This window comes from Tauraco erythrolophus, chromosome 4, assembly GCF_009769465.1.
Source record: "Tauraco erythrolophus isolate bTauEry1 chromosome 4, bTauEry1.pri, whole genome shotgun sequence".
In the NCBI taxonomy this organism is placed as follows: domain Eukaryota; kingdom Metazoa; phylum Chordata; class Aves; order Musophagiformes; family Musophagidae; genus Tauraco; species Tauraco erythrolophus.
Window position 1 is genome coordinate 65348964 of NC_141468.1, and position 18775 is coordinate 65367738.

The 18775-nt window shown below is 39.5% G+C and overlaps 1 protein-coding gene across 1 annotated transcript in view; it reads right to left on the bottom strand.

The window, feature by feature from the left end:
* The window catches only part of MYBPC1 (myosin binding protein C1), a 50524-nt gene that overhangs the window by 19799 nt on the left and 11950 nt on the right, over positions 1-18775 (bottom strand). The window contains 14 exon segments of the mRNA XM_086610747.1: positions 990-1028; positions 1031-1068; positions 1136-1274; positions 2296-2484; positions 3133-3237; positions 3889-4045; positions 5164-5297; positions 6538-6644; positions 9039-9201; positions 11257-11423; positions 11711-11816; positions 12902-13026; positions 14659-14791; positions 17087-17253. Of these exon segments, the coding sequence (XP_086466873.1) occupies positions 990-1028; positions 1031-1068; positions 1136-1274; positions 2296-2484; positions 3133-3237; positions 3889-4045; positions 5164-5297; positions 6538-6644; positions 9039-9201; positions 11257-11423; positions 11711-11816; positions 12902-13026; positions 14659-14791; positions 17087-17253 (1769 nt within the window).

The following is an 18775-nucleotide window of genomic DNA, read 5'->3' on the forward strand; positions in this document are numbered from 1 at the left end:
GACCACTTTTGTGAACTACTGTTTTCCTGGATTGCCTGAATCTGAAACACGTGACAGTGTGAATGACAAGTTCTGTCCTCTACCTCTTGTCTCCAGGCTGTGAACTGCATTCATGAAAAGCTTTAATTGAAATAAATGCCTTTATGAAAAAAAAGTGTCCAACTCATCATTTGATTTAGAGTGCAGTTAAGAGCAGCAGCTAGTGGAGCTGAAGATAACTGTGTCCCAATCATCCAAACACACAACTTTGCTGGAGTCCCACTCATTGGCATTTGCCTGCAGAGGTTGGGTATTGCACATACCACTCCAGGCTATTTGATACTTACCCAGGTATTGGTGGATTTTACTTTTTGAAAATAGACTTCATTTGGTGCCACCTCAGAAGAGAATTTGCTTGAAAATACTAAGTTTCTGCTGCTTGATCACCAAAAACTCTTAGTTGTAAAATATACATTATATTTCCCTGTTCTTTGTTATTTTACTCTCCTAAGTTTATTCAGTATCTCACAACTTTTTCTCCTTCAGTTCTGTATAGATTTATGTCTTAGATGGACATAGTTAAAGATCCTGAATCTAACTACACTGAAATGTTGGAGAAATTCAAAATCCAGACATGAACTTTACATGCCTAGATAACTTCTACAGCCAGCTATTGCAAAGTCTGTCTATCCTCAGTATCGGGAACTGGCACTTGAAGCAGCCAATTAGTAATACGTTAAGATAGAGATTACCACCCTGAGGACCTCCTATCCCTAAAACCCAGCCAACCTGCATATATTTTGAACCACACTTACATCCATTCATTATTTCCTATTCATTCATCTGTCCATTCTTTACTGCTTTGACTCTCCATTTTGCTCAAAAAGGAGGACATTAATTAACATGGTACTTGGTACACTGCCACTGATTAGATGGCTTTTGATTTGCATTTCAGATCAGGTGTAAGATGGGTTGAACTACAACCAATGGGTAGGATCTGGAATACAAACCAAAGGAAGCCTGAACAAAACCCTACTGCTTGAGGTTTCTGACTGATTAGTCTCTGCCTTAAAGTGAGAGTGCTTGATCCTCCTAGACAAAAAATGGAAAAAGTCTCACCTAGTTTCAAAGAGTAACGTACCACAGATGTTGTCACTTACTTCCTTCAAAGCAGTACTCTACAACATAGCCATCTAACCCTGCAGCTCCGATGTGGTCTGGTGGCCTCCATTTCATGGTAACTGAGGTGTCAGTCACTGAATCCACTGCCAGGAGAGTTGGTGGACTGGTAACAGCTGAAGAAAACAGGCAGCAGGGAGAAGGCAGAGAACTGTGTTACAATGAAAGGTTCACATTTATGATGTGTGTTGCGCTAATTTAGCATCATAGGTGACAGGCTAAGTCCTGCCTACCAGGTGTTTCCAATCATCCCTGGCACATCTTTCCCAATTAGGACCAAATTAGGAGAAGCAGGTACTTCATCCCATATCTGCTCACAGCCCAACCCAGAGTTAAATTCCTCTTGCTGAGGAGGGAGAATAGCAAAGAGCAGTGGAAGGCAGAGCAGAGAAGTTGTGAGTAATGTCTTCTACAACAGCAGGTATATTCTGGCAAGAGGAGAGCATGCTGCAGCAGTAGCAGCCACCTTCTTCCTCCTCTGTGTTGTGAAGGTGCTGCTGAGCAAAGTGGGAACCTTTACTAGCCTACAGAACAAGGCACCTTTCTTTTACAGGGACTTGTAATTGTCACAATAGTTTGAAAAACCTGTTTCTTTAGATGAAAAGGTCACCAAATTAGTCTGTCACTAGGTGAATGACAAGGCCTTCTAGCTGTTACGTTAATATAAAGCAGTAAGATGACATATAGAATATGACCTAGCATAATCTGAATTGTCTGCAAAAGAATATTGAAAACGTGTGATCCCTTTCCACAAAAAAACATCAATCCATCATCTTTATCAATTCAGTAAGTTGCCAGTAGTTTGACTCTGTTGGCTCAGGAGGTACCTGTGATATACAAAAACATGGAACTATTAATTCTGGTTCTTAAAATATATTGACCATAGTATATCAGGCTCACCTATAGTATGTCACTTTTATTGTAGTACTCTGTTTTTCTGTCTATACATCCTTGATTCTCGTTTATATAAAAATATAAATCCTTCAGAGATAGACATATAGTTTATGCAACACCTAATAAAGACACGTCCTGAGCAACACAAGTGTTACAATAACTACAGTTATATAGTTAGGTGACTGTAATAATGCAGGATAATTTTCTAAATGCATACCTATCTCTATGCTCTTGTTTACTTACCTAAAGGAACAAAGGACTTCGAAGGCATACTTGGTTTGGAAATGCCTATTGCATTGACAGCAAATACACGGACCTCATAAGCAACACCTTCAATCATCTTCTTTGGCTCAAAAGTTGTTTCTTTACACAGTTCAAAATTCAACCTCATCCACCTGGAGCTTTGTTTCTTTTTCCTTTCAATGAAATATCCTATTGACCAAACAACATTTTATTATAGTAAGTGGTGGCATGAAGCTCAATAGTGAGGGGTCTATCTTTTGACTGGTCAATACCTTTTTTCCCAGATACACCTCAATACCCCTCTTCTAGCCTCAGAGTAGTTTAGGGGTTATTGTTAAATTTTTCTTATTGCAAACTATCTGATAGTCATCTATTTGTCTTTCATGGCCACGTATGAGCTTTTTTAGGACTTCATTTACAACACCATTCTATTTAGTTCAGAGTGAAAAGGGTCTGATTCTGCTGACCTTCCGGCTTCTCTGACTTTCCCTCTTGGTTCAGTGTGTTAGAAGTTATTCCAGTTTACTCAGTAAATTGTTTCTGAAATCCCTGCTAACATTCAAATAGGATAACTGTTCAAAGTTTGGTGTTATAAGAGATTGTCTTTCAAGTAGGGGGATTGATAATGTGGCAACACAAAAAAAGACAAATCTCAAAGCAGTAGAAAACCAGTATTCGATAAAGTCAAAGACTGGGTAGAACATTCTTGCAACTGGATGCTCAGAGGGCAACTCTCCAGGGCCTGAACTAAACTCTGATCCTATGACATCCATTATTTAGGGTTTGTTTCTATTGTCTATATTAGAGCATCACCATGAAACAAAGAAAAGTATGTACCTAAGATGGGTGATCCACCATCATTTGCTGGAGGTTCCCAGGTCATAACACACCAGTCTTCACCCACCTCAGTCACATTTGGTGCCTGAGGAGGATCAGGGACATCTGTTGTAAACAAAGTAAATGTTATTTAAAAAAAAAACAAAAACAAACATCTCTCTTCTTTTTGCATAGGTTGAAATAAAAAATGTAAAATAAAACCCAAATCTGAACAGTTTTTGAAGTGCAACAGGAGTTTCAAATGAGGAGAGAGAGAGAGAAGGTCTTTGTAGATCCTGGCAGATGGTTAGGAAGGGGTAAGTGCCAAGTTCTTCAGCACAGCCAAGACACTTGAGGGGCACTTGAGGGCATGTGGTAAGAGAGGACCCACAGCTGAATGGAGAGTGTTAAGGGCAGCCTGCAGCAACTGCACAAATTTGGCCCTTGCAACTTCAGGTGGCAGTGGCAGGGATGATAATTAACTCCTACTTAAAGCTCATCTAAACTACTGTGTCCTTCAGTAACATCGGGCCTTCGTATCCTTGCACATCACTTCGACATCTGAAAATGGGGTAAAAACAAAAATTGAAGTTTTCTGAGAATCTGCAGGAGTTTGGTAGCTAGGGAGGACAGCAGCTATAGAAGAGACCCTTCAGATGGAGGAAGAAGATTTTTTCTCTAGTTGAGGTGCAGAAAAGTAGAGTTCTTCAAGGAGCATTTATTGAAAAGGGCTGTGATAAAGGACATGGCTCATGTGCACTGTTCCACATGACTTACCAACCACTTTAATGTTGATTAGAGCTGTGTCCTCTCCAGCCTCATTCTTTAACGTTATTCTGAAAGGACCTGAATCTTCCCTCTCAGCTGCATCAATGACCAGACAGCTACTGTCTGGGTATGTTTCTGCCCGTATTCTTCCACTGTCTGTGAGCCACTAGGAATCAAAATAAGCAGCGGGAAAGTCATATTTTACGGATTTGAGAATCAAAATGATCAAAAATCAAAATCCAAATGCAGTAGAGGGCACTTCAGCAAAAGAAGTGACTGTAAGAAAAAACACAGTAAAGCTCAGAATTTCAGTAACCTAGTGATCACAAAAATGACGAAATAACTGTGGGACAAATAAATAACTGTTTGGTACTCAGTTCAGCCGTTGTATCTCAAAGGAAGAGGCACTAGGCTTACTTGTGTTGTAAGCAAGAATGTGCTTTTGTCAACACTACCTGTCATTAATTTGATGGAAAGAGTAGTGGATTCTCCCAAAAGCCAGATCAAAATGTAGCTCATCCAGTTTAAAGATCAGAGTGATTGTAATGGTCAGTAGTTTGTCCTCACAGATTTCAAATGCTGGCATATATTTTGGAGTAAGAGCTCTCCTAGAACAACTCCCTATTTAGACAAGTCCACAGTGGTGATACCACAATTAATATTTAAAAAATAGCAGTCAGAGATAGGTCAGAGTAGACCAGATAGGTCTGACGGCTCCAGTAATAAAATGTGTTCCAGCTTTCACATACTACAATGAAAATTTAAATGTGAAAAATGTCTTTTTGGTATTACACAGCCAAGGACTGATCTGTGCAAAGTTTTGCATTAAGACACCAGATGCAAGACACCAATTCTCCAGCCTATTGTATCATTTGAGACTTGACACTCCATCAGACTTTATCATTCATTTTCCAAAACCCGACCATACCGTGGCTTCCTGTTGGAACCTGGCAGCCGTTCTGGGCAGGATGTACAAAAGAAGTAGCTATCTGGTAGATTTTCACTAGTTTTCTTCTGCATCTCATATGTCCCTCTCCTTTACAAGGTATTTAAAACAAACCCATATTTTTTTTCCTTTTTTAATTTCAGCTTTTCCTCAAAAAGATCTAAAATTATATTTGTCCATTTTACCCTTCATTTTTGAGAGAGGAGAGTTTTCTATAAAAAATACGTCTCCTTCATATTTTCTGCCACGAAAAACAATGCCCTCACAAGACTAAAGGTTATTTTTTGAAGTTAAAGGCCCCTTGTTAAGCTAAAGAAATGTGTATAACAACAATGTACCTTGTCCCCTTTACTCCACATGACTTTTGGAGTTGGCTCGCCAGTGATGGGGATCTCAAGTCGTAGTTTGCTTCCTGCCACTACTGTCACAGTGTTACCTTCCCCAAGACCGTCCAGGTGGAGTTTAGGAGGATCTGAAAAAGGAGAGATTGTCTAAATTTCCCATATGGCTGCCACTCTGAGAGTCCAGTGACCTGATACGTTCTGCAACAGAGAGGAACATGCTCTATGTTTTGTGTTTTTCTGATATTTTGCTATTTTTAATCAATGGATTTTTTTTTGTTTGGAAGAAAATTTGTGAATAAACTTTTTGGGGGAAGAAAATAGTTGTCTGATGAAAAAGAAATCATAGCACCATAGAAATTTTGGAATAGTAGGACCATTGAAAAAAAAAAAAAAAGTGTCTTCCTGAGGCAGAATTATGCATATTTAGGTATCTTCTGAGAGAGATTTCTCTCTAAGTGGCTCTTGAGAATTTCCGTTGCAGACTTTCTTCAATGCCTGGAGTTATCATCCGTCAGATATCACTGTTCTTACAGTTTAAAAGTTTTCTTAACCTAAATGCTTTTTCTGAAAATTAAATGGTGACTTTTGCTGTACCCCATGTGTCTGGAGAACAACTGATGAGTATCCTCTTACAACTTTTTTTAATGTATTGGAAGATTGTACCTGTGAGCATACTGTCCAGTACCCCTTCCCTCTTCATTCTCCCTAAACCTTTCTAACACAGATATCCCACTTCTTTCAGCTTCAATTACAAACCATATTTTCTAAAACTTTGAGCATTTGTATTTCTCTCCTTTTGACTTCCAAGTCACTGGTTGCAGTTAAAAGCCAGTGAGCTATTGTTGTGGGAAGAGTCAATGCCTTGTTTTATTTTTGTTTGAATGACTGGGATCATAAGCTTTCTGCTTTGCTGGGTGAATAAAAACTAACCAGAAACATTTCACCTTCTAGATATCATTTAATGCATTTAGGGAATATGTACCTACTTTACTAATCTTTTACCAAACCAAATTCCATTTTGAATGTCAGCAAACCAATTCTTCAAAGAAGACAATACTGTACATCTGAAAAGAGGATAGCAACAGATGTTTTACACAAACTCTTAGCAGTGTTTTAGGTTCAGGAATTCAACATCAAGAAGCCTTCCCCGGGAGCTGCCCCAGGCCTGTAAACTGAGCAGATCCTGAGCACAGGCAAAGCGCTCTCTGGCTAGCTCGCACTTTGCCAAAGCAGCTGCTCTGTTTACTGTAGTGGATGCCTGCTCAGAGGAAACAAACTGACTGTAATCAAGAATATTTCATAATGCTTTTAATTTCCAAAAGTCAGAGAAAGAGATATTATACATGAGTCGTTGTGTCATATACTTACCCACAACATGTACTTTGCATGGAATATTAATATTGTAGGCATCTGGTACAAACATGTATTCACCCTCATCATCAACAGCAGCACTCGCTATAACAAATCTGTGGATTCTGTAAAAAATTGAAAAAGAAATAAATGTAAATTATTTTTTGGAGAATGCTTGAAGCTATAAGGAAAAATCTATGAGAAGTTTAGGAGATCTGTGCAAGTGTGTAAAATTACTGACTAAAAATCATTTACTGGCTGCTTAGTGGCATTTTAGCTAATTAAATACTTTATGATTTGTATCAAATATTATTGAGACAACCACCAAATAAAGTAAAAAATTCTAATATTTTTGATTTGAACACAGAAGTAGAAAAATACAGAAGTGTAATCTCGACACAGGGATTTTATGCTACTGCCATTAGGTTGTAATTTGGTTGTTCCATTGTGAGACTATTCTGACTTTTGTTATACCATCTTTGTGACAGGATCCAATCTATTTGTTTGCCAGAATAATGAAATGGGTGAGCAAAGCATATGCTGCTTGTGGGAAAATGACTGAAATTGGAGGGGAATGGGAGAATATTGTTCCCTAGAATTCAGTTAATATTAGAGCAGCTCTGACATGAAGCACAGCTGCTGCTCCCAGGAATGAACAAGGCCTCAATATCCTTGAAATGGGGAGTAGAGTGATACGAAGGTATCATGGCTCAGCCCTGTTATCGGGGGCAAGAAACAACGAACAAGGCCCACGCAATACCCTTGAAATGGGGAGTAGAGTGGTACGGAGGTATCACGGCTCATCCCTGTTATCAGGGATGAGAGGCGCCTGGTAAAGATAACCATAAAAATGCCATTGAGGGAAGTGAATCACAACCGCTGCCTCAGCAGTGATGGCGAAATTGTGTCCTTCAGCTACTAAATCACACCTCCACCTGCCTCTGAGCTGCGACCACCCCTCAAACGAGCAATTTACACCAATCCTAATTCGTGAACACCCCTCACGAGAGAAATTTACACCAATCCTAATAAAAGTTATGTATGACTAGAGTCACTCGAGCTCCACCTAAAAGATACGAAAAAAGTATAAAATGGTAGCAAACAAAGGGGATGTTAGGGAGAAGCTCCCCTCATCAGAACGTCTGGGATCAGTCGACGGGCTGAACCTCTCTTCTGCCCCCCATAGGGACGCTTATTGGGTAAGAACTCTGGGTTATGCGCACTTACTTAATTACTTACTAACATCTTGCTAGCTATTTAATATTATCACTGATCAGTAATTGTTTTATATTATCACTGCAGTATTTCAATTACAGTTGTTTTTGTAGTCAGTCACTATCACCGGCTATCCTCGAACCTGTATTCTGTCACAAAATATATGCATGTTTCTGGAAACTTTTGAGTTATTATAAGGAGTTGGCCCATAGTACTACTAGTGACGATTCCTAATAAGTGGGCGAATCACCCTCTGACTCACTGAGCTGCCAAGAGAAGGCAGGGGGAGTCGGACCCAAGGGTCTCGCCTAACTTGGGAGCTGGTATACTGGCCAAATTACCTCCTGTTTGTCTATTAGTGACGGATCCCACGATAAGTCAGACGAATCACCCTCCGACTCACTGAGCTGCCAAGAGAAGGCAGGGGGAGTCGGACCCAAGGGTCTTGCCTGACTTGGGAGCTGATAGACTGGTCTTTTGACCTCAAAACGTGACACTGCTCGTACTACCTAACTGCGTCTTCCAGTACGATGGTATTTTTGCTCTCCTATCCCCTGCTGTGGCTAAGCTTTGTTCAAGGCAGGACTCACCTCTGCACCCTTCCTGCTCCCCTTTCCCTCACCTCACCCTATGGGCCTACTCGTGTTGTGGGGAGTTCCTTCACCTTATGTCAACCTAAGGGGTCATTGCGCAGCTGGCATTTGTCCCTTACTAGGACTTGACAAGCATTATAGTATCAAGGCAAACATTTCATAGCCTGTTTTGGAGCATCTTCACAAGTGCAGTTCCCAGCTAAGCTGAAGTGAAGAGGATATAGTTCAAGGTAGGACCTGGTTTTGTTTGGGCTTTTTAAATTGACAAATTTTCCATGAAAAAAGGCGGATTACAAATGCAAAGGGATCTGATATCTCCACACACTTTGCATGGCCAGAGATACATGGTGAGTTGACACAAACAGAAGCCATCAGAAAAACAGACATTCCAAAGCTATATATTTTTAATAATGTCTAACAATTATTTTACTTTACGATTTAATATCCCATGGTACAGCAACAGCAATGTCAAAAAAATTAATAGCTTGAACATAGATGGATCAAGGATTTGATTATTGTCCTCCACAGCCAAAAGGCACAAGATGAAAGATGGTAAGGAGACATGTTTTTTAGGATGATAAAAATAAATATGTCTGAGGGACAGAGGTTAGGCTTTATTACCACATAATTTTCAGCTAAGTAACCCACATATTGGCACATCTCTACAAGTGTCGCTACATCAAAAGTCAAGTCGATACACAGCAGGCTTACCTTCCTTTGTGGTAAAGCTTTACACGGTCACTAGCTTCGATCAGTTGTCCATTTTTGTACCACTTCCCTTCCACATTCTCAGATATCTCACACTTCAGGTGGATTTCCTGTCCAAGCCTCACAGTCTGGTCTTCTAGTGCAAGTGATATCTTCAGTGGTCTCACTTAGGAAAACAGAAGCAGAGATATTAATGCTAATAGCAAACAATAGCTCATGATTCTGCCATCAAGCTGCCACTAACCATCACAATAGTCTTCAACTCAGAAAAATGCCTCCAATAATAAAGTTCTCAAGTCCAAATACCAGTAATATGTACATGTAAGTTACAGAAGTTAATTTCTTTTTATGTAGTCTGATGCTTTAGAAACAGTGATCCAAAATACCCATGCCCTTGACTGGGGAAACTCCATGGATATTGCCAGTAGAAGAACTAAGCTCAGGAGCACCATTTGAATGTTATCTCCTCTCTGGTGTTTAGATGCTAGAGCTGCTATTCCTCAGAGTCCAGCAAGAAACTTTCAAGAAGTGAAAGACCCGTGCCCCCAGACCCATGTGCTAGAAGGGGTTACAATCCACCTTGCCTATGATTTAACAGTGACCTTACTGCTCTCATAGCTCTCCCAGGTGATCCAAGATAATTTGGAGACTTACCAAAGTATTTCATCACAAGTGGGGACTGTAGTTCTCAACCTGTTTTGTCAGGGTGGTAGCAAAGGCTGACTAGCTGGTAAGCTTAACTTCATACACTACTTGTTCTCATGTTTGCTAAGCTGCCTTAACTCACCTCACAAATAGCCACAGATATTAGTTATGGCTATCACCCAGGTGGCTTGTAATTATCTAATTAAGGTTTAGGCCCTGCCTACAAAAGGTGGGCCATTTCCCCCTGGCTGTGGGAGATGCAATGACATCCTTAGAGCTGCAGTCTAGGCTGGTGAGCAACATCTGGTGACTCTGATGTGATACCCTCATGAGAGATCCTGAAGACTATGACCTCAACTCCCTTGCCAGAGCTAAAAGAGCTGGAGCCAGAGCTGGGGTGAGAGTCCTTTGGTAAAGAAGGTAAAGCTGCAAGCCCCAAGGAGGGAAGTGTGCTGGAGTTAGAATGAGTGAATTGGGTCTCTGCTCATCATAAAGCCTTCTTGAAAACAAAAAAAAAGAAAAAAACTGTAAAACAAAATGGGGGACTTATGGCTATCATCCAGCTGGCTTGTAATTATGTAATTAAGGTTTAGGTCCTGCCTACAAAAGGTGGGCTATTTCCTTCTGGCTGTGGAAGATGCAATGACATCCTTGGAGCTGCAGCCTAGGCTGGTGAGCAACAATTAGTAGCTTTTGTAAAACTTCAGCCTGAGAAGCTCATTTCTGCTTTCTGGAATATCAGATGCTGTACACCAAAGTCCAGGCTGAACACACAGTACTATGTGTATGCAGCAAATGTCTGTGACTATAATTTGACATAGGAAACAGAGTGATGTGAAAGGCAGTATTGTATAGAAAGCCAGTTGGAAAATCCTCAGAAGAAGTTGCATGAAAGGAAAGTTGATGGATCTCGACAGCCACAGAGGGTAATTTGCAACTTGATGGTAGAACAGCATGAATTGATTGTGCTTAAGATGCCAATTTGTACAAAATAGTCAAAAGCAGTACAAGTATTACAAAACAGTGTATGTTTATGCAGAGTGTATGATAACTTTAGAGTGTGAGCACATACTTTTCTTTAAATCAGCAGGTGTTTTAAAGAGATATTGCACTAACAATACTAAGGGAGCTACACAGTAATGCGTTTGTGCCTATAAGTTCAGGTTAAGTGACCCTGATGCCTGTTAACAGTATGCCTAGTTATAGAATTGCTTATTTTTTCCAATCTATATTTTTTTTACAATTTTGGCTAAAAGCCTTGGTTTGGCTTTCCTGTGAAAATCTGGAAAGATTAAAGAAAAACAGATATTTCCCTTGAAAATTTCACTTTGTTTGGATGAATAGCTTTGTTTTCCATCTTAACGAATTGACAGAAAGCTTTCAAGCAGGTCTAGTTCTTTGCCTATTTACTGCAGTGTCTAGAGGAAAGTCGCTGTTCTGGAGATTTGCAGCAAAGAAATTGGTATGGAAGTTAAGTCTCTCTTTAAGCATCTAGGAAAAGGCAAGCAAATTGTTTACTTCTGTAAGCTAGTACACTGTGACATATGAATTCAAGAGCCAGACGAGCAATACTTACAATCAACCGAAAGTTTAGCTTCTGATTGGCCTCCAGTTGTCATTACTGAGTAAGTTGCATTGTCATTTTTTGCCGCTTCCTCTATGATCAAAGTGTGTTTTTTACCCTCAACCTTGATTCGATACCGAGATTTAGGGTCATTGGCAAGTTCTACACCATTCTTAAACCTAATGGAAAACAAAGAATGATTATTTTTCCAGTAGAAGTCCTGTGCAAATGAGGCTCTCGTAGGATGAAACTTCCAGAGATTATAAGACTTAAAGTGTAAGAAAAGATTAAACAAACTCTTCCCTGAATGTGTAAGGATATTTTCACTGTTGCTACATTTTTGAGGTTTTCTTAACAATTTTCAGGTTTACTGGTATAGAAAAAGCTGTCCACGTTTTTGCCTACAATTAAAATCTTCTGGGTTTTATTCCTAAGGAAAACAGTATCTATTCACAGTGCGGCTTACCATTTCACATTAGCGTCATCCTCAGACACTTCACAGCTCAGTTCTACTCGTTCACCAACGTAGGTACTGGTATCCTCCAGGCCTTTGGTCACCAAAATTGGAGGATCTTTGGAAGGAGAAAATTACAAATTTACAATTTGAGAGAGAAAACTAAGTGAAAGAGGTTTCTAAAGTCATGCTACAGAAGACGATACTGCTTTAGAATTCTAATATCAGTCTCAGTGCAGCTTTTTCTACCTTAAATCTGAAAAGTGATTGCTCATTAAGATGCTAGCAGGAAACATGCTAATTAAAAAAAAAAAAAATTGTCCAGATTTATACCTGCCTTGCATCCCTTTTTATTCACAGTTTGTCCAGGCAGGTTCACATGAGAAGCTGACGTTCCCCTCTTTCCTCCCACAGATCTCTCTCACAAAGCTGTGTTTTCATTAGGTCCTATAGCCAGTTATGCACAACGATGACCTCATGACAACACGGTGCCCTTATTGGTTTAAAGCATTCCTGCTGTTAAAACTCCAGTTTTTTTTAATAGCAAGAGAGTGTACAACAGTTATCCTATGATATTTATAAGGGCAATGAGCTCCATTATTTTAAATAGCTTTCTGAAATATTTGATTTTTTTCTCTCACTGTTAAGTTTTTTTCTGTTTGTTTTGTGCATATGTGAGTAATGCCATGAATATTATTAGTAAGGCTATCAAGACTGTGGGAGCAAAAAGACTAAAGAAATGGACACCTATCCAGAACATTTATAGAATCTTCCCTTAAGTCTGTGCAGATGGAATAAAAGCTAACTGCTAGAAAGTCTGATCTGAGGGTACTTGAAACAGATCAGTTGGAAGAAGAGTATCAGGGTCATCAGGCACCTAAGTGTGGTGTCAGGGAAAGCCAACACTATGACAAATGAGTCTCTAAAATGGCTTTAAAACTATGAAGGGGACCACAGCCCCACTGGATCTCAATGCACAGTATGAAATTTACTGTATCATCATTTCAGGGTTTTCACTAAGTTACTAAATACAGGATGAGGAAAAAAATGGTCATGGACCAACAAAATACAGAGTGATCCTAAGGGCTGCTAATACAAATACAAAAATACACTGAACCAGATTCTCTCTGTTAATTTCTGTTGCAGTCAAAGAAGCCACACCAATTTACAGCAGGTGAAACAGGAGCACGCTGATGTACTTACCTCTCACAAACAGTTCTGTAGAGCATTTCTCATCACCAGCTGTTACGTAATAGCGAGCATCATCTGTCATCGTGCAATTATTGATGAATAAAATTCGCTGGTTACCTTTGTGCTCAAAAATGTATCTGTTTGAACAGGAATGCAGAAAAGATAGATCAGCAAAACAGCTAGACCCTTTTGATCTATGTAGAAAGTGCTTTAGGGGTTATTAGAGGTGAAAAACCTGTTTTCTACACAGAAATGGAAAAATTGTCCTGGGAAGCAATTTCCAAAATTCAACAGAACTGTCATAGACATTTTAGGAAAAAGAGTTATGGTGTAGAGTGACAACGAGCATCTTCTGACTTGTTCTAAAATCCCAGACTTGGGATTTGATATGAAAAAAATAATAAAAAAAAAAGAGCAGGCTCTGAAGCATGGCAAATAAAATTGAGTCTGAAACTCTAGATGAGTAAAGATGAAAATAACCAGTAACAGGACACCATCCTCATTCCAACACTCTTAACATTTTTGTGAAGTATAATAATAGCTGAAGTTAAGAAGTTAATATTATTGGTAGGCCAGATGGCACAAGAGATCAGTAATGGGATATGAGGTTTTGGTAATAGGATATGGAGCCTTTCACCTTTATGTCACCAGTTTAGATCTGCTCCAGGTTTGTAATGACCAAAGCTCATTAGCATCTGACAGCTGCTTCAGCAGCCTGGAAGAAATGCACTGGAGCATTCAATCCAGGTCCTTCTACTGGAGAGATATCCATATAGCTGCCTGCAGAACATTTCTGAACTGCTCATGGCAGATATAGGGGCTAAAGAAAAGGTACCCTCTTTATTATGCATTTTTTGTCAACTAATTAATAGAAATCCTTCATTGACTTTTTCAGCAATAGGATGACGGGAATCTGCTCCTTCTCTGTAAGAGTTTTTGCTAATTACTATTTTTTTCACAGGGCTAGAGGATAAAGCTGCTAGGATTTTTTGCTGCTGAGCAACATTTGAGGAACATTAAATCTTTGTGCATTACTGGTTGCAAATCGACATTCCTTGCTATGTCTGACTGTGGAATGGGATTTTCTGCACCACGTTGTAAGAGCGGGTTGTGCCCACACTAAGGACTGGGCTCCACTGCCTGTACTCAAGTGTCTGCACCTGAAAAGCCACTTCTTCTAGATAAAGCCAGAGAGTAAACTAATATGCAGGTGATATGGATGATGAAGCAGCTTGGGTACACTAGACCTGTTGCACGTGGCCGCGGTCACTTTGAGCCAATGCAGGTTGTTGACTTCAGTGTGTTAACTGGGTAGTGGGATGTGAGACAAACCTTGGTCCCCTTTCCTCAGGTGGTTTATGAGCCAAGTGGGTAAGTATGTGATGTTAAACATCTCTCCTCTTACCACTCAATTGCTGTAGAAAGATTCTGACCTCCTTCAGACATAGTACTCAGGACAAGTGATTTATTTACTCACAGTGCTTCCCGATTTTTTAAAAACTACTGAGTAGGAAATGTCTCCATATTTTGTTGAGGATTTTTAATTCTTTTCTCTTAAGGCAAAGGAGCCAATCTGCATTAACATTTAGCACACAGTGGACTTTTCTGAGTCATGAGCAATATAGCACTATTTGCATACTTTTCACATATAATGACATTCAGGAATAAAATTGATACAACTTGAACAAAGAGATAGGTCTATGCAACACACTTGTCAAGGAAGTACATGTATACCCATTTTATTGCTTACATACAATAAAACCACTTACTTTGCACTTGGTCGTATTTCTTGGCCATTTTTATACCACTTGAGTTCCACTGTTGGATCTGCTAGCTCCACCATGAACCTTACTTTACCTCCTTTGTCCACCTGATATGCAGGATCAAGACCTTTGGCAAAAGCTGTTGTGGAAGCCAAGTGTTATTATAAAAGAAGATCAGAAAACAAGAACATGATGCTGAAATGGCATTGCATAAATCTCATCAAAGCTGTGAGAATACATACACGCTATGTTATGCATCACTCTTTATTCTTAGGCTAGTCGACATGAATCAGTTTATTTTCTAGGAACATTAGAATGAGTGCAAAGCTGTGCAACTCTGATTATCCTGATCAAGTTCAAACTAGTGTCTCTTCCTGACTTTGCAGTATGACTGTATTCTGAACAGGATTGAGTGGATGTGGCTTTGACGGCTTGCTGAGAATTGCTATGTCAGAATAAAATGGTATACAGCTGGTGCCATGGAAGCATTTAGAACGAATCTGTTACAAAGGACTTCTCTATTAGCACTGCCACACAAGTTAACATGGAATTTTAAGCTAAAATTCTTATTGAGCTTCTCACTATCAGAACACACACATTGATTTGTCTAAAAGCCAAATTAACTTTCCTGATTCTTTCTGTAGGTTTCAAAGCATACATTGCAATTCCACTTACGATAAATGCTATAGCTGCAAAACTTTTGCAAAAATGTTTGAATCCAGGCAAAAGTTGTCAGTCTGTGAATTCTAATGGGACTTTTTGAAACATTCTTTGAGATATGAGGATAGGTCCCTTCCAGCCCTAACCATTCTATGATTCTATGATATGTAAATGTAAGCCAAGTTGTTCTGGGCGAGATAAAGCCAGGTGCAACTCAAATATTTCAAAACACTTCAACATCAACATTTAGATATTGCCAGCCACAAAAGTTAGACTCCGGGGAGCAGATATCTGTGGCACAATGGTAAATAAATAAATGGTGCCTAAAAAAAATTTCCCTACAGCTAAGTAATCAATTTCTGCTAAGGCTTATGTCATGCATATGCCTGATTGCAGGAGAGTGAATATATTGACGCAACAGGAGTAGGGTTATCTAATCCAAAAAGGATTTTTTTATGTATCTTTTTGTAGTGTAAAATTTTTGAATTTATAATAAAAGTGTTGTGAGGGTAAGAACACTCTACTCTCATCCTGTCATTGCTATGGACATTTTTCCCAACATTTAGAGCCCCTCCTGCAGGGAAAACCCTGTCCACTGGTATGGCTGGCAGAACCATCCTACTAAATAGAGAACTGGGGAGAGGGACCAGACAGACTGGTCCCTGGTGCTGAGAGATATCCTTTTCCCAGTAAAACATTCTGGCACTTCCATGTGATGCACCTGGGTAGGAGCAGCTAGCTCTTCCTGCCAGCTGCGCAATTCCTGCCCCAGCTTCCAGCCCTGCTCCAGACTCGTGGGGGAAGGTGAGGAGTTTCCCCGGGCTTTAACTCATTAGAGAGCTCCACTGGATACAAAAACTTCCCCAATGGCTCAGCCAAAGCCCATCGACTCCATTTCTGCCTCCCTCAACTGTGGCTAATTTCAGATATACCAGCAAATCAAAAATATAAATAAAAATTAATTGTAGGAGCATAAGACTTGTTATGGTGTGAGGGAATGGATGAGGTGAGAAGGTATATCAGGCAACTGGATTACAGCAGGATTTGTGGAGAATTTCACCTACAGAAAAGGGACTCCTTCAGGAAACAGTGGAACACCAGATGTATATATTGCACCCAGTTCTGAAATGCTTTCCAGGAACAAGCAAATGCCACAAGAATATAATGCTAGTGTGTTGTGTTTATATGTGTGGGTGTGTGTATGTGTATTATGCATCATCCACTTATATATACACACATACATGTAAACACCTATCTTTATTTGTGTATGTACGACAGCATATATACATACTATTCAGTAGGGTAGATAAAGACAGGCCTGAATGTCCTCACCCAGAACAGGGCGGAGGGTTTTTAGTACAGCTGAGATGTCAGAGGAATGTAAGATTAAGTGCAAAATGAATTTATGAAGAGCAAACAATGTGTTTGGAGTGACTCCATTTTGGAGCAGAAGATATTAGTGATAACATAAGGACAAATGTCCATACTGTTTGATCAGGTAACACTTTTTCACACAATTGGGAGACTTTGTTCCAGTTGGAACTACTGTTTGGCCAAGAGGGAGGGACACTTTTGGTAAGCACTGAATGCGATAGTGTTTACAGCAGCTGCAGTGGACCTGGAACAAAGCCACCTTCTGATTAACTCCTTGCAGTAATAAGACTTGACTTGTAGTGTGCAAGTCTCCTTATATGGAAATGAAGCAATTTGGGGTTTTTAAGGTGGATGCTCATTTTTGACTCCTGAACAGAAGAATATTCTGCCTTATCCATACCTGCACTCTTCTTCACTTCCCTGCGCATGCGCTTCAGACGCTTTAACATGCCTCTCAGGTCGGTAATACCATACTGGAAAGCGATCTTCTCATATTCACTGGGATTTGCGTTCTTCAGGAGCTCCCACACATCTACCTCAGGTTCTTCCTCTTGCTGTTTAACCTCCCTAGCAGTAGTAAAATAAAATTATGAGAGAAGAGTTAGTGAGGCTTTATCACATCATAAAAAAGGAGAAGCTGAATGGTGAGGTTAGAAATGTTTTGATCAAAATTTGAAGGCTGCCATCATGTATTTTTTATTTCACCCAGTATGAGTGCAATAGCTCAGAATGACATTCACGCCTTACTTTATACTTCTTCAAGGCAGAATTTGGATATAAGTTTTAATTTGGCCTTTTCTGATGTAATATGCTATGAGATGTTTTGTATTGCTTCGTTATTTTTAAAAAAAAGCTATACAATTTGAAAATGTAGTGCTGTAATAACATATGGGCTAATCCCATTTAAATCAGTTTTATCTGTTGTAACTTGAATGGAATCATTTACAATTTATAATGGCACCACTGAGATCCGAGTCTAATCCATACATTTCATAATTATATTAAAAAACTTTCAAACCCTGAGTCCTGTAACTGCTGCTAGGGATGACCAATGAAAGAACATTGAAATCCAAGGGAATCTGGGTCCATTTAAAGTTACACCAGTGCTTCTTAGAGTTACTTAAAGTTGGCATGTGGATAGGAACTGGATATTTCCACACGAGCTTGGACTTGCAAGATGGATCTGTTGGCTTCCATGTTTATCACAGTCTTAAGAACAGAAAGCGTTTTTCAGAGCCCTGTGTGAATAGCATCACCTTTATACGGAACCTTCAATACCATATTTACTATCTCCCAACTTCAGGCTAAGACAATCAATAAAGAGAAGAAGAATTATTTTCGCAATGGCAGCCATTAAATGAGAGAACAATGGAAGCATCCTAAACAAAATGGTAATTTTTGAGATTGATAGCTTAGCTCAAAAAAAGTGAACTGATGGAACAATCCGGGAAGTGGAGCAGAAATCTAGACATTTTTTCCGGTAAATTCATTAGGATTAAACTGGAATCATTCTGATTTGATCTAGTTGCTCTAACGAAATTAGTGCTTTTGAGAATAGAGTGAGAAAATAAACATTTGAGAAACAAAATAAGACTGAGCTTTGGAATGAGACACTGGTGGAGCTGAGCTCTATCAAGTCTAACAGAGAATTTTCTTTAATATATACAGAAATAGCACTGGGATCCCTGAGAATCTCTGCATGGTTGGATGAGGAACTATGGAAAACCACTTTGCTGTTTAATCCCTGAGGTTTATTAATTTTTGTAATATGCCAGTGTTGTTTTAAAAAGGAGAAAAGCTTCTCACCGAAGAATCTTTGGAATACTCACATTGTTGTCTTAGAATTATTGTTAGACAATCTCAGGTGTGTAAGTTTGTGTTTTGTTCCTTTTACTTTTATCTGTGCTCATGCATTCTGGAGGGTGACTATGTAAAGCGAACACTGGTGTTTCAGCGAGATTCCTTCTGCATGGTGGCAAGTCGAGATCAGCTTGCAAACATATGTAAAAGCTGACACACCTCATGGGGTGGCATTCTCCTCTCCAAGGACTGTCCGCTTGCCATGCAACGCCTGTCTGTGCTAAGGAGT